Source organism: Botrytis deweyae, assembly GCF_014898535.1.
Source record: "Botrytis deweyae strain B1 chromosome Unknown BDEW_020, whole genome shotgun sequence".
NCBI classification, from domain to species: Eukaryota; Fungi; Ascomycota; class Leotiomycetes; order Helotiales; family Sclerotiniaceae; genus Botrytis; species Botrytis deweyae.
Window position 1 is genome coordinate 473,228 of NW_024066227.1, and position 14,541 is coordinate 487,768.

At 29.1% G+C, this 14,541-nt stretch overlaps 1 protein-coding gene across 1 annotated transcript; it reads left to right on the forward strand.

The window, feature by feature from the left end:
- Window positions 1–219: 219 nt before the first annotated feature.
- Window positions 220–3,887, forward strand: EAE98_008071 (uncharacterized protein; the record flags this gene model as incomplete). The annotated part of the gene is made up of 6 exons (XM_038955694.1): window positions 220–368; window positions 719–1,206; window positions 1,919–2,209; window positions 2,358–2,793; window positions 2,854–3,306; window positions 3,359–3,887. 6 exons carry the CDS (start codon window positions 220–222, stop codon window positions 3,885–3,887), a joined length of 2,346 nt encoding a protein of 781 aa, XP_038807988.1.
- Window positions 3,888–14,541: the final 10,654 nt, after the last annotated feature.

The window sequence follows — 14,541 nt, forward strand, 5'->3', positions numbered from 1 at the left end:
ACGAAGGCAGTATTTCCCCCCCTCTTCTTCGCAAGTAAGTCAATGGCTAGCCTTATTAGTAGAGATTCATCTCGTCTCACCTTTTTTGCGGATTGGGGTGAATGACGTATCCGGATGATCTTTTTATATATTTATCTGTTTTGTTCTATGGTTTTGGTTGGGAGGCAAGATTGGAAAGTTTTCGCGAATGTGAGCATGATGTCGACCTTGTTTCTTAATATGTCTACACAAGCTCAGGCGCAACATTGCAAGGAGTACATGCAGCCTGTCCGCATCAATATCCAAGCTACATTGGTCCTTCCGAAATATATCGTCGAACTATTCAAAAAGAAACTGACAACGAGTGATGAGGGTGGTTCTGGAGTTAAGTAAGTTCCTTTTTTCCTTCATATTCCCCTTCTGCTTTTCTTCTCCCCCCTGGACTTTTCTTCCTCTTTACAATCACTTGGGACGTCCTTCAATCTCCCATATCAGCCAGGGCGTCAGGATGTTGAAAATAGTCTTCAAGAGCGCACTTCCAGCGGTGCATCTGTTCTAAGCTCATTAGACATTCGAGCATTGGACATCACTGTCAGGGGAATCCTGTTCCAATGGCTCCAATCACATGATTGTTTAGATTATCCTCAGCACCTTACATCGAGGAAACGTTGCTCTCCGCTTGTCAATGGAATGTCCCTAAATTAGTCACAGTGGTGTATAAAGACTAATCATAAAGAAGTCGACAGAAAATCAGGCAAAAGCGTTTCCGAGGCATGAGCTACAGATCAAGCAGCTCAATTATTCTACGCGCAGGATGCTCTATTACGTTATTGGCCCTCTACAATTGTTACCTGCTTTTGATCGCCCTGATTGTCAGACATTTTGCTAAAGAGCCCAGTAGAACTGCCTTTGGTATTTCACGCCGGCCTTGTTTTCGTCCCGGAACAGGCTTTGGCCGCCGTGAGCATCTATTCGGTGATGGATGGTTTCTTGAGTGGCCAGGAGGTCAACGCCCTCTTAATTCGACATGGCCATGGTCCGGAGTGAAACTTTCAATCTTGGTATTGTGGGGTGTATGCTGGATGTTTTATATGCGAATGCAGTGTTGGCAACAAGCACAACCTCATACTTCGCATAGCCATAGCCATCCGCAGACATCTTTGCGCAAGGCTTCCAGACCCTCAGCGTTTCATTTGTCTCCAACAGCGAAGAATTATCTACCATTAGGTAAGCAGTGTGTATTTCCTTACTCTGTTTAAAGAAAAGGCCAAGGATGATTCGTTGTTACTGGGTACAACTTTTCCCTCCCCCCAAGGAAGCCATCAGGTTCGCGAAGATGACAACATAGAATATTTTGAGGCAACACGAACCAATACAAGGCCTTCTCCTACAGTGCCCGTCTAGGATGATTCATGATATGTACGGTTCTATTCAAAACATATCTAAAGTGTTGTTTTTGTTGGTGCGATTTTCGCGATCCAAAGGTACACATCTGGATGGGTATTGTTGTTATTCAATAGGCCCAGGATTCACTTTCTTCAAGATTTTCCCAGAGCACCAAGTAGAAATTATCAATGAAAAGTCCAAACACCTGTTCCGAGGAAACTACTGGTTATTCATTTATTTGTTTTGAATAACAAAAAAAAACTTATCAAGGAGGATTTAATTCGACAGTGGTCGCTACCTACCTACCTACCTAGGCAGTATTCTTTTTACCAGATGATTGACAAGGCACACCAGAATAATCAACAACAATTGAGTTTTGGAGCCGTGAAAACTTCAATATCGAGGTCATTCCTACCGTATTGGAAATTTTGATACCAGGAAATTCGATACCAAAGCCAGAGGATTGGAGAGTCGAATTTCAGTGTTTTCTTTTACTACGGTACTATTTACTATTAGACCCAAATTCAAATTTCTAACGATTTTTTTCTTACAGATCAACAACAAGCAGGATCAGTCATCAAACAAGAGCAAGAACCATATAATCCATTTATCTTCGGTCAATATCAGGACAATCACAGCAACCATACCCAGAGCAACCATCTACAACGCCCAAGTGACTCCAACTGGCCTCTATTGTTTGATCCGCATTTAAACAATACAAGGATTTGCAACCACAATACCGAAAATCAAGGAACATTTCAGCCAATACCAAAGTCGGATCAGATCTGGTACCCTACTCGAGAATACGCATACACACAGGCAGCTGCGCCGAGAACACAGCAAGGTGAGTCACGATTTAGATATTGTTTGTTTCGTACATACATCCGGCCTCTCAGCACGCTACCACCCCTGGTATGCCTGGCATACGATTATCCAGTCATCAAAAGCTAGGGATTCAAAGCATGTGACTGACGAATATGTTTTGTATGTAGTACTCTTAGCCATGTCGAACACGCCGGAGAGACAGCATAGACAATCAAAGTCGCCTGTTCCTCCGCAAGGCTCTGATAACAAAGAAGGAATAACCGACAGCGACAATATTACGAGTCATAACTTAAATCCGGATCATGACACCAATGGACTCGTGCCTACATTGCCTGCTGTGCCTGGAGTTTCAAAGTCTCAGACAGATATAACAACCGTTGGTGCCCCCAGTTTAGTAGCTGAAGGCCGCGAATCTGAGAACCATCCAAAGGAAAAGAATGGAGGTGGTGATGAAAAAAATGGATTACTAAGCGTGGCTGGTACTTCGCCACATCACTTTAGCGCACAAGGCAAACATCAATTTGCAGCCTCTCAAGCTCCAGGATACCAGGCATTGCATTATCAAGAATCCAATAGTCAACCTGAAAACCACCAAGCCGGACTGTACGAGCGTGGCAACCATCTCCCCTACGAATATCCGCTAAATATACATCCCCCTCCTAGTCGCGATAATACATACTTTCCTGAAGACTACGACCATAACCCAGATTCAGACTTCTTTCAATATCAGGATAACTCCCGCCCAAACAACAATATGAGTTTAAGCTACGAGTCCAGATCATTTATGACTGATACACAGTACCCGATGCAAATGGCGCACGAAACGCAGGAACAGGACGAGTTCAAGCCGCACGATGAGCATAATTACCCAAGTCCGCCGCCTCCAATGTCCGAGAACCCTTATACCACACAACCTATGACTGAAACTCCAGACCACCCATCGTTGGAACTACCAGAATTACCAAAAGACGAAGAAGAGGCGCCGTCACCCGGACGATCAAAGCCAGTACCAAAACCTGACAGGGAGATTACAAAAGACGCAAATGGGAGATTCTACTGTACATGGCCAGGATGTACTGAAGAGGTCAAAGATTTTAATAGAAAATGCGAGTGGAGGTAAGTACAGTCTTCTAACTTCTGTTCGTTTTTATCATTGATGTCTTTACAGCAAACACATGGACAAACACGATCGTCCTTACAGATGCAAGGAACCAGGCTGCGAAAAGCTTCCTGGATTTACATACTCTGGAGGACTCCTTCGACACGAAAGAGAAGTGCATGGAAAACACGGCGGGCCTAAAAAGCAACTCAACTGTCCTCATCCCAACTGTAAACGTCACACTGGAAAAGGATTCTCCCGTCAAGAAAACCTTAACGAACATCTCAGACGCGTGCATACAGCAGATACAGGAATGACACAAATTTCTCAAATGAACATGGATGAAACGGAAGAAGATGCCAGCCAAGCAATTATAACAGGCATGAAAAGAAAACGCGGAAATAGCAAGGGAGACGTTAGTGAACTAGAAAGTCTTCGCGAGGAAATCAAGAAGATGAAGGCCGAAAATGATGAGCTCAAGAGACAATCACAAGCCCAACAAGCACAAACTGCAGAAGTTATGCGCCAACTGGTTGAACTTCAAAATTTAGCAACGCTGCAGCATCCACGGATGAATGCACCGCAGGCTACTATGTAAACGCGTGAGAGGGATGAGTTGAGTCGAGATGTCGGATGAAATGAAAACATAACAGATGTTCTTTGATACGCATGGAAATAATTTCCTTTCTCTACTTTTTCTAGGACGGACATTTGCTTGCATGGTTTGGAGGGGAGCATTTGGGGGAGTTTAATGGATGTAGTCCTGGCACTTATTTTGGCGTTTTTATGAGATTTGTTACCTGGTGAGGACGAACGGACGAATTTTTCCTTTTTACTCTGCTATTGGGAGCGGATTTCGATTCAAATTCGGCAGCGACAGTCACTCTCGTACTCATAAATTTGTTATATATAAGCTTGTATTACTATACCGAGAGGGAAATAGCACTATAGATGAAAGATTGACTCATTTTTGCTTCATTTTTGCGTATGATGATATACCTATTCTTTCTTTGCCAAACTCGTTTCCCCTTTTTTTTAAACGAAACGAGAGAACGAGAGTGACGTCTTTTTCAAGGTTAACCTAGAATGATTGTAGATTCAATTGATGGAAGAAGAGCCTGAGGTTCTCTTCTGTGCTGGGGAAAAGTTGAGGAGTGGATGTCTGAGGTATCGATATATTTCGAGATCTTCACGATGCGACGCACGCTTTTTTTTTTCTTTCTTTCTTTTTTTCTTTTCTCATCCGCCACTACCGGGATGGGAAGAGGATAAAGCCACTTGGAGTTGCTTCTGAGTGAAGCTGGAGATTTGGGAGTCAAAGTCAAGGTTCCCTTTTTTGGGTAAGGCTTTGGTTTTTGATTGTAGATGAGGTTAATTGGTTGGGGATTGGGAAGGTAGGTAAGAATAGGTAGGTAGGTTGGTTCTAGGAGTGCGGAAACCCCGATTGCGGGATGGTTCCTGGTGTTCTTGGGGGTAAGGTTCGTTTTACCTTAGTGGGTAGGCAGGGATTTATCGATGATCATATCATAGGTAGGTGAGGATTCGATTGCATTGCTTTTTCTGGGCGTGGGCTTGGGGAACTCGTGGGATTTGGGTTTTGAGAGTTAGGGTTGTGGTGTGGTGTGGTGGTGTGAGGATTGGTGGTGTGAGGTGAGGTGAGGTAAGGTGGGATGAGATGAGATGAGAGGGGATGAGATGAGATAGGACGGGATGAGATGCGATATATATGCATATGATATTACAACGAGCAGTAATTGTTATCAAACTACAAATATCAATTATCAGCTATCAAGTATTAAGTAAGTCGGGTATCCTATTTTCGGGCCACCCCCCTTTTAGACCACTTTTCAATTATTTTTTATATTAAAAATAAAATTTTTTATTTTTTTATTTATAGATAGAATTTATTGAAAATTTATATATATATAATTTAAATCGATTTAAGTTTATTCTGAAATTTTTAAATTTTTAGGATTTTTTTATATTGAAATCTAGAGCTTTAAAATATCGATTTTTTAATTTGTATGGGAATCCTATATAAATTTAGAAATTTTATAAAATCTTTAATAACTTTATAATAAAAATTGCTAAAAATAAACTATAAAATTTTATTATAAATTTATAGTATATTTAATATAAGAGATTCAGAAAAAATGAAAAATTTCTTATAAATAAATATTTATAAGGGTATCCTCAAAATAACAGGGATTATTTATACTACTCTAAACTTGTAACGTCTTGCCTTAAAAGAACTACAAGAGCAGAGTACAATTTGTCCTTAGAAAAACTACAAGAATAGAGTACAATTTGTCCTTAAAATCTATAACTACAAAATCAAAAGCAAAGTATTTATCAAGTATACCTATATATCAACTATATACATATAATCATATATACACGTATACACATATAAGCAATCACAACTACAATTGGATACTAATCCGTGATACTACCCCCCCCTCCAAAAAAGCTTGCCCTCAAGCTTTATAATTATCTGTTTTAATTATCAAATCAACAATCTCGAAATAACATTATTATTGTTTGATTAAAATAATATAATAAACAAATACATATATAGATTTTTCTTTTTCGCAATAAAAAGGCATATACAAAACAAAGGAAACCATCCTATAGTTTAACAATTGATCGAATCCTATAAAGCATATAAATCAATTGAATCCCCCTTCTCTTTCAAATTTTCTTTAATCAATTAACTCTTTTATATCTATTAATCAATATACCTTCAATCTTAAAAAAAAAATGTAGTAACAAGAGCAAGCTATTATTAGTACAGATTTAGCAATAGGAAAAACATACATACAGCAATAAATTGTTTATAGTTTTTTCTATATTTATTTTACTGATTTGTTTTTTTATTTAGCTTACAAAAAAGAAAACAACTGTTTTTTTTATTATACAAAACAAACGATTTGTCGAGGAGGAAGAATCCCTCCGTAGAAATAATCGTAACTCTAATAAAGCAGATAATAAATTAGATCCTAATAAAGAATGTAAGTAAGGTTTTTTATTTATTCGTTTTTGGCATATAATCGACTTGTCTAATAAGTACGATTATAATTGCTGAAAATAATACCCTCAAAGGTAAAATCAATCTTTGATTTGCTTATTGAATATATCCGTTTCATTATATTCCTAGATAGAATTCAAAAAAAGAATATAATCCTTTAATTAATTATATTAATAATTATAAAAAAAAGTTTACTAATAAATTGATTATAGTAATATATTATTTTAATAATATCGAAAATAATGAATAGAAGATTATTAAAAAGGAGATTATAAAGATCTTATATCAAAATCAATCTAATTGTAATTTTAATATACTTTGTTATAGAAGTATTAGTTTTATTGATATTAATAAGCTAAAATCTCTAAGTAAGAGATTATCAAAAAAGATGGTGTTATAACAGGAACAATATGTTTAGGAGGATAACTGGGTTTGTATGGGCTGTATACATAATTATATTTCTGGTAAAAGAAATAGTGTATGTTATTGAATTTCTAGTTAATCATTTGGTTAAACTTATTATTTGTTTTATTTCATTAATAAGTATAAATATAAGTGTTTACTTTTTAGGGAGATTTGTAAGATGTTTCTTTAGTATTGAATAGCTATTACTGAATATGGTAATATAATAAAAGTAAATTATAACTTTATCAATTTTTAATAAAATTAACCCTTTTTTGATAATTTGATTTATAAAAAGAATTAAGGAATTACATTTCGAAAGAAATGCTTTCTATTATTCTTGTTTAGAAGGATATAGAGTATTGCATAACCGAAGTTATAGAATAAGGAAATGAATTGAAGTAATAATATCAATTTGTTATAATACAAATAAAAGCAGAGTTTTTGATAACTTATAAGTAATTGCGGGTGATTAAGCACAAGCTTGATCTTGTTGTTATACATATTATAATTAAAAGTTGTTTTGTCTTTCGGCTTGTGATTATCCTGTATATTCTTATTATTATTGTTAACTGAAAACTCGACTAGTATTTTAATTTAAACTATTTAATTTTTGCTTTTATATTTTATCTAATTATAATTATTAATATCTGTAAGGGTTTCCTCTTTAGCTTATTTTAAAACTGTCAAGGTAGGGAAAAAGATATTCTTTATTATATTATTTTAATAATTTAGTTTTTATTCAATTACTTTTTTATTACTTATAAGATTATGATTTCTTTATTACTTTGATATGTAAAAAAAGTTTTTTCGATTTTTCTTATTCATATATTAATTATTATTTATAAAATTATAATTATCCTTTTTACTTTTGTAAAGGCAAATTCATTTGGATAGATATATAAAAGGTTCTGGTAGAAAGGGATTTCGCAAATAGAAATTGCAAAGGAAATGTGAAGTAGTTTTAAGGTTAAAAATAGGGTATTAGATAAGATTATTATTAGCATTTAGCCACAATATTTTATATTTGAGCTATCAGTATACTTTCTTGATAGCTAGAACATGTTTTACTTCTTATTTAATATTACCAGTAATATTTATTGAAAATAATAATTCGATAATTTATTCAGGAAATAAATCATTTGTTGTTTTATAGAATTTGCTAAATAAAAACACAGAATAAATTTTTATAATAAATAATAAATCCAATTGGAAGGAATCTCCAGCCCAATTAATAATCTTGAATCTATTCTGAATTGGATAATTCAGTTTTTTTGAAGATTGTTGTATCAGAAAATCCTTTATACTAAATTATATATAATCTCTCATATCAAAGTTAATTGAATAGTAATATAAATTAGCTAATCGAGATATTTTTTCTTATATATATAAGATATTCTCTTTTATTCAATTGAATATTAATTTATTATATTTAATATATTCTTTAATATTAATTATATTCAAATTGTTAACAGGTATAATAGAATCAAATTTTCAATCCTAGGGATTACAGGATAGGTAGCTATATAGAGTTTTATATAAGAATTAACCACCTAATAATTTGTAAGGAAGTATAAGCTGAGTGTAATTTATTATTAATAGGAATTTAGATTAATTGTTTTAATAATAGTTTATAAAAGGGTATAAGTATTATTAGAGATATTGATTATAAATCTCAATCTAATCATTAGTTTGCAGATAATGAGCAATTAATTGTTTGACTTATATTCTTAAGATATTATTGAATTCTTACCAGAAAGTTAATATAAATTGAGAATTACAATCAAAGACTATAAACTCTAAAACACCATAGTATCTATATACATAATATAAATACAAACAGACCTGATCTCTTAAATCGATTGATTTATAATAGAATATCAAAATAGCCTATTTGATTAATTAGTTAATAATAATGAATATATTATTATAACCATATTTATCTTTATTGAAGCTATAATAATTCATAATAATATATTGCTATACCCTTATAAAAACAAAAAGCAAATAAAATAAACTAAAGATATAATCTTTAGAAACAGAACTATACTTATATTTATAACAATTCCATATATATTAATCGATTATAAAAATTATATTCTTTTAATAATATTATTTAGTCAAAAGGGTATAGATCTTTTTCATATTAGGATATATAATAAAAACTGAATTATAAGTTTTGCGAATTAAGTGAGTTTGTAAATTATTAGTATTCGGGATATATAAACAATTATTATAAAATAATAATCCTTTTATAAAATTGAAATGCTTATACAATTTGATTATATAATTGTATAAAGCTTTTAAACTTAAATAGAATCTGTTTACTTCAATAATATAATTAATTATATCGAAAAATAGGAATATTATATTTATATTAAGGTTTGTAATAGTATCTGGTTTTTATTAAAAAGATTTATGTATAATCCTAATATCAATTTAATTATCTTTTATAAACTACTATAATTGATTCTTTTTCTTAATACTATTCTATTAATCCAATTTATTGATATAGCGGATAAGCACATTTACAAATAGATTATTCTTTCTAATATAATATATAATAATAAAATTATAATTAACAAATAATTCTGTTTAGCATATTTATCAAATATTTAACTATTTAATAAATATAAAATACTCGAAAGTTTTATAATTAATATATACTTTAATCTAATACAAAAATCCAATAAATTCGATTTTCTAGTAATCTAGGGATTTAATAATTGTAAGTATTTCTTTATTATAAACTTTATAGTTCAGTTTGACAGCAACTATTGTTTTTGAGAAGTAGATAATTGATAATCATTTGTTACTATACTTCTAAGAGAGTATACTAGTGATTATATCATCAAATACATCGGTTTTCAGTATATAGGGTAGTATATAATTATAATACTATAGAAAAAGAGCGGAGATAAGTTTATTTTTGAATATATCGAATATATTCTAATAGATTTCATCAAAATAGAGTTTAACATTTGCTTTTATAAATTTATAAAAAGATTTTATTATTATACTATAATCTTTAATAAATCGATAATAAAAATTATAAAAATCTAAAAACAATTGAACACCTTTTACAATAATAGGATAAATTCAAATAACAACTACTTCGATTTTCTCTAAATCAATTTGTACTCTATTAATAAAAATAATAAAATCTAAATACTTAATATATTTAATATTGAATTCGTATTTCTTGAGATTTGCTTATAATCCAACAGACTTAAATTACTTGAAAATACACTTAATATATTCTTTATATTTGTCTTTGTTTTCAAAATATATTAATATATTATCGAGATAGATAATATAAAAATTATCTAAATAGTTAAATAAGATATTATTTATATATTATTAATAAATCATAGGGTTGTTTGTTAATCTAAAAGATAGAATTTTGTATTTATAAAAACTATATTAAATGCAGAAGGTAGTATATTTTTTGAAAACAGGATTTATATATATATAATAAAATACTTATTGAATATCTAATTTAATATATACCTTTATACTAGCAAGTTGTATAAGTATCTTATCAATAAAAAGCAAAGAATATTTATCTTTGCATATTAAAGAATTTAGTAATCTAAAATCTATACAGAATCTTAAGCTTCCATTCGGCTTTCTTATAAAGAGAATCGGTATTGCGAATAGTACTTAGCTAAATTCTATAAATCCTTTAACAAGATTTTCAATGATATATTTTTTAATAACTTTAAGCTATTCAAATAATATCTTATATAATAAGCTATATTTAAGAACTTTCTCGCTTTCTTTTTCAAAAATAATTTTATAATTATATAATCAGAAGGGAGGTAGAATATCAAACTTACATTTGAAGAATACTTGATGATATTGCTAATAGACCTTAAAGATCGAAGATTTTATTTTAATATTTATAATAACACAATTGAGAATAGTAATAATTTCTGATTTGGAATTGTTTAAAAAGATAATTACAATTACAATTCGATAATTATTGTCCTAATTAGATTTGCAACTTGAAATAATGTTATCGATCTTTTTACAGATTACTATAAAGATTTTATAATTCTTACTTCTTTTACAGGTAAACTAAAATTGAATCAATTTAAATACATATATATTATATATATCAAAAATATATAATAAAAGAGATTTATAAACGAATTGAATATAGGCTTAATCAAGAGTAGATTTCTTTTCCAGATTAATTAAAATCAGGAATTCGATTAATTCGGGGATTATTATATTAAGCTTTTAGAGAGGTGTAATAAGTACTATAAATATAATCAATACTATTTCCTACTATCTATTATCAATGTAGTAATACATCTCTTCCAATTGAGCATTTCGATCGTCAATATCTTTCTACTTCAAGTAATCGATTCTAGATTGTTATAAGCTATCCCTAATTAGAAATATATTTTTTAATAAAAAAATAATAAAAGAATACTCAGGAAGCCATTTGAGATATTATTTAAAATAATCAACTTTGACTCAAATCTTTATTAATCATTTATAACCTAGAATTACACTATATAAATCTAAATTAATAATAAAAAATAATAAATAAAACTATTATCAAGTATTAATTATAAAATTAAGAAAAATTAAATAAATAATAACTTTATCTTTCACATTATTATAGCTTTTGACTTCAATTAGTAGTTTGAATAATATAAAATGGGATTTAAATATAAAAAATAATAATAAAAGAAATATTCTATCAATAAAAGCATAACCATTCACTCCGGAATCTATAAGCATTTGAATATAATATAAATATTCATTTCTTGAAAATATATATAATAGATTTATAGAATTATTTTCTATTAATTTTATTAAATTAAGGAATCTTATATCCCAGATTACACTTAAAAAGAAACTTTTATCTAAATATTTTGATTTAAATATTAATTTTTAATAATATAAATAAATTTGATAGTTTTTATTTATATATCTGGATTGATATTCTCCTTAATATTCTCTTTTATATTATAGAATTCTTCATCTTCTTTAATCTCTTGGATTTCAGTTATAATATTTATATTATTTATACAAAAAGTAAAATTGCAATTTACTTCCAATACAAGAATAAATATATTACAATTAAAGTTATTTCCTAAAAATGGAATACTATTAGACTTAAAGGTTCCTATATAGTTAATAGGAATGTAAAGGGGGTATAAGATTTGAATAAATAGATTTAGATTACCTAACAAACAGAAAGTAATTCTAGAAAGAATCAATAAAAGGGTTCTATTAAATAACTTTCTAAGAGAAATCTCTTTAATGGTTCTATTACAATTATATTTTTAAAATGTAATTTTGAGTTTATTAATCTCAATAAGCTTATTAACTAGATTTTTTATAATATAATATTATTAAATATAGAAATTAATAGCTTGTTAAAGGAAATTAGAGATTTTTCTTTTTAGATTATAAAAAAGAGTTATCGGATCGGTAATTCTTATTTATATAATTAATAATCTAAACTTACAATATTATACCAGAAAGTTTCCGTATTATATATTATTCAATATAACCCAATATTTATACTCAATATGAATATAATCAGTTTTAACCAGATTCTTGTAAATAGCTATAAGCTAATCAATTAATTGCTGATCTATCAAATGGAGGATTTGTATATATAACAAGAATACATGTTTTTATATTTCTCCTTCAATCTATTCTATTACATAAAATTATCATTGCAATTCCGAAATAAGCAAGTTTTTATAAAATTCAAATTATTTTGTAATTAATAATTATTAAAGGCTTATTTTCGATTTTATATTATCCTTAAATTTAAATGAAAGATTAATAGGCTTTAGAATATACGAATACTCTATTATAATAATAAGAAAGCAAGAAAAAGGTATTCATTGAATTTATAGATTGATTAATAGAGTAATTAGGATTAAGAAGAATCTATTATCAGTATTCAGAAAAGATTATCACAAAGACTAGCTTTACAATCAGGGTTTTTTCTTATTCTTCTTTTTTCTAGTAATAAGAAATATTCTTTCAATAGAAATAATTAGAATATTAGAAATTCGGATTTTACAATTCTTTAAGAAATCTATATAATATTGCTATCAGAATTGAAAAGATTAAAATAAGCAAGTAATATTAGAATTACACTATAATAATTCTTTTTTGAGCTTTACTATTTTGTTTTGCAAAATTTTATAATCTGTAAAAATCAGTAATCATTTTTTTTAAAATAAACAAGTGTGTATTGATATATTACCCTCAAAAGTTAATTTCTCAATTGAGAAGTTGTTTTTTAATTGTTTGCTTTTTTTATATCTATTAATATTTATATTCAAATCGAAAGAATTATATTCATTATTTTATTAAAATTGACTATCATCAATTAAAGAAATTTAACTGATTATAAAGAGAAAACAATGAAATTCTTTTGAAATAAATAAATCAGATATAATAATAATATTTATAACTTAATATATTTAAAAGAAATATTTTCATTAAATTTTAATTAAAATAAATCTTCTTTTTATAAATAATATCGATATATGATTTATTTAAGAAGGTATTATAGTTATAAGGTATTATTTAAATAGTTACCAGATAGCCGTACAATTGTATAGGAGTTATAGATAATATAATATCTTGCCTTAAAAGAACTATAAGAGTAGAGTATAATTTGTTCTTAGAAGAATTACGAGAATAGGGTACAATTTGTTCTTAGAATCTATAATTACAGAATTAGAAGTAAAATGCTTGTCGAGTATATCTATATATCAATTATATACATATGATCGTATACGTGCGCGTATATACATATAAGCGATCGCAACTGCGATTGGGTGCCGATCTGTAACAAAACTCACTGTATACTATATCTCTATATCTGTTAATTTTTTTGAATTTTTTTTTGAATTTCTATATAGATTCAAGTTTAAATATCTCAAAAATATATATAATTTTCTTTTAATAATTATTATTAAAAAGTTATTAAAGATTTTATAAAAAATTCAATTTTGTATGTGATTCTTATACAAATTTAAAAATCGATATTTTGAAGTTTTAGTTTTCAATATAAAAAAATCCTAAAAATCTAAAAATTTCAGAATAGGTTTAAATCGATCTAAATTATATATATATAAATTTTTATTAAATTATATTAAATATTAATAAAAATATTAATAGACCTAAAAAGTGATTTTTAATGTAAAAAAGTAGCCCAAAATAGGGGTGGTCTGAAAGTAGAATACCCGACTTATCAGTATAGCAATAGGTATTCAATAAACTCTCAAGTCTATCCATCTATCCATCTATTTATCCACCATCAACATCATCCAAACCCCCCTAACAACACAAAACTACTCAATTTCCACTACAATTTACCAATTCCAACCTTCATCTTGATCAGACAAATCACCTCCGGCTATCCCACATTCCACATTCGAGCATCAATCTACCTATCCATTCATTCATATTGGTGGCTGAGGGGCTGAGGCTGAGTCGGATGGATTTATTCCATCCCGTCTACGCAGATCGTCTCGAAATCTCGGTGTCGCCGCGCTGGGCTTGGAGTCTGGGGAAATGGAATATGAGTTTTTTGAGCTTGGGGGATGTCTGAGATGCAATGCAAATAGATGGAGAAACAAGGGAGTTGTAAATTTGTGGGTTTGTGGAGAGAGAGTATAGATAAGTATATATATATATCCATATGTATATATGTATATGTATATATGTATATAGAGGTATACATTTATTCAAGAAAAGCAATACTTACATGGATAATCTATATCATATGTATGAGTGTGGAGTGGGAATTTGAATTGTATATCTCATATAATCT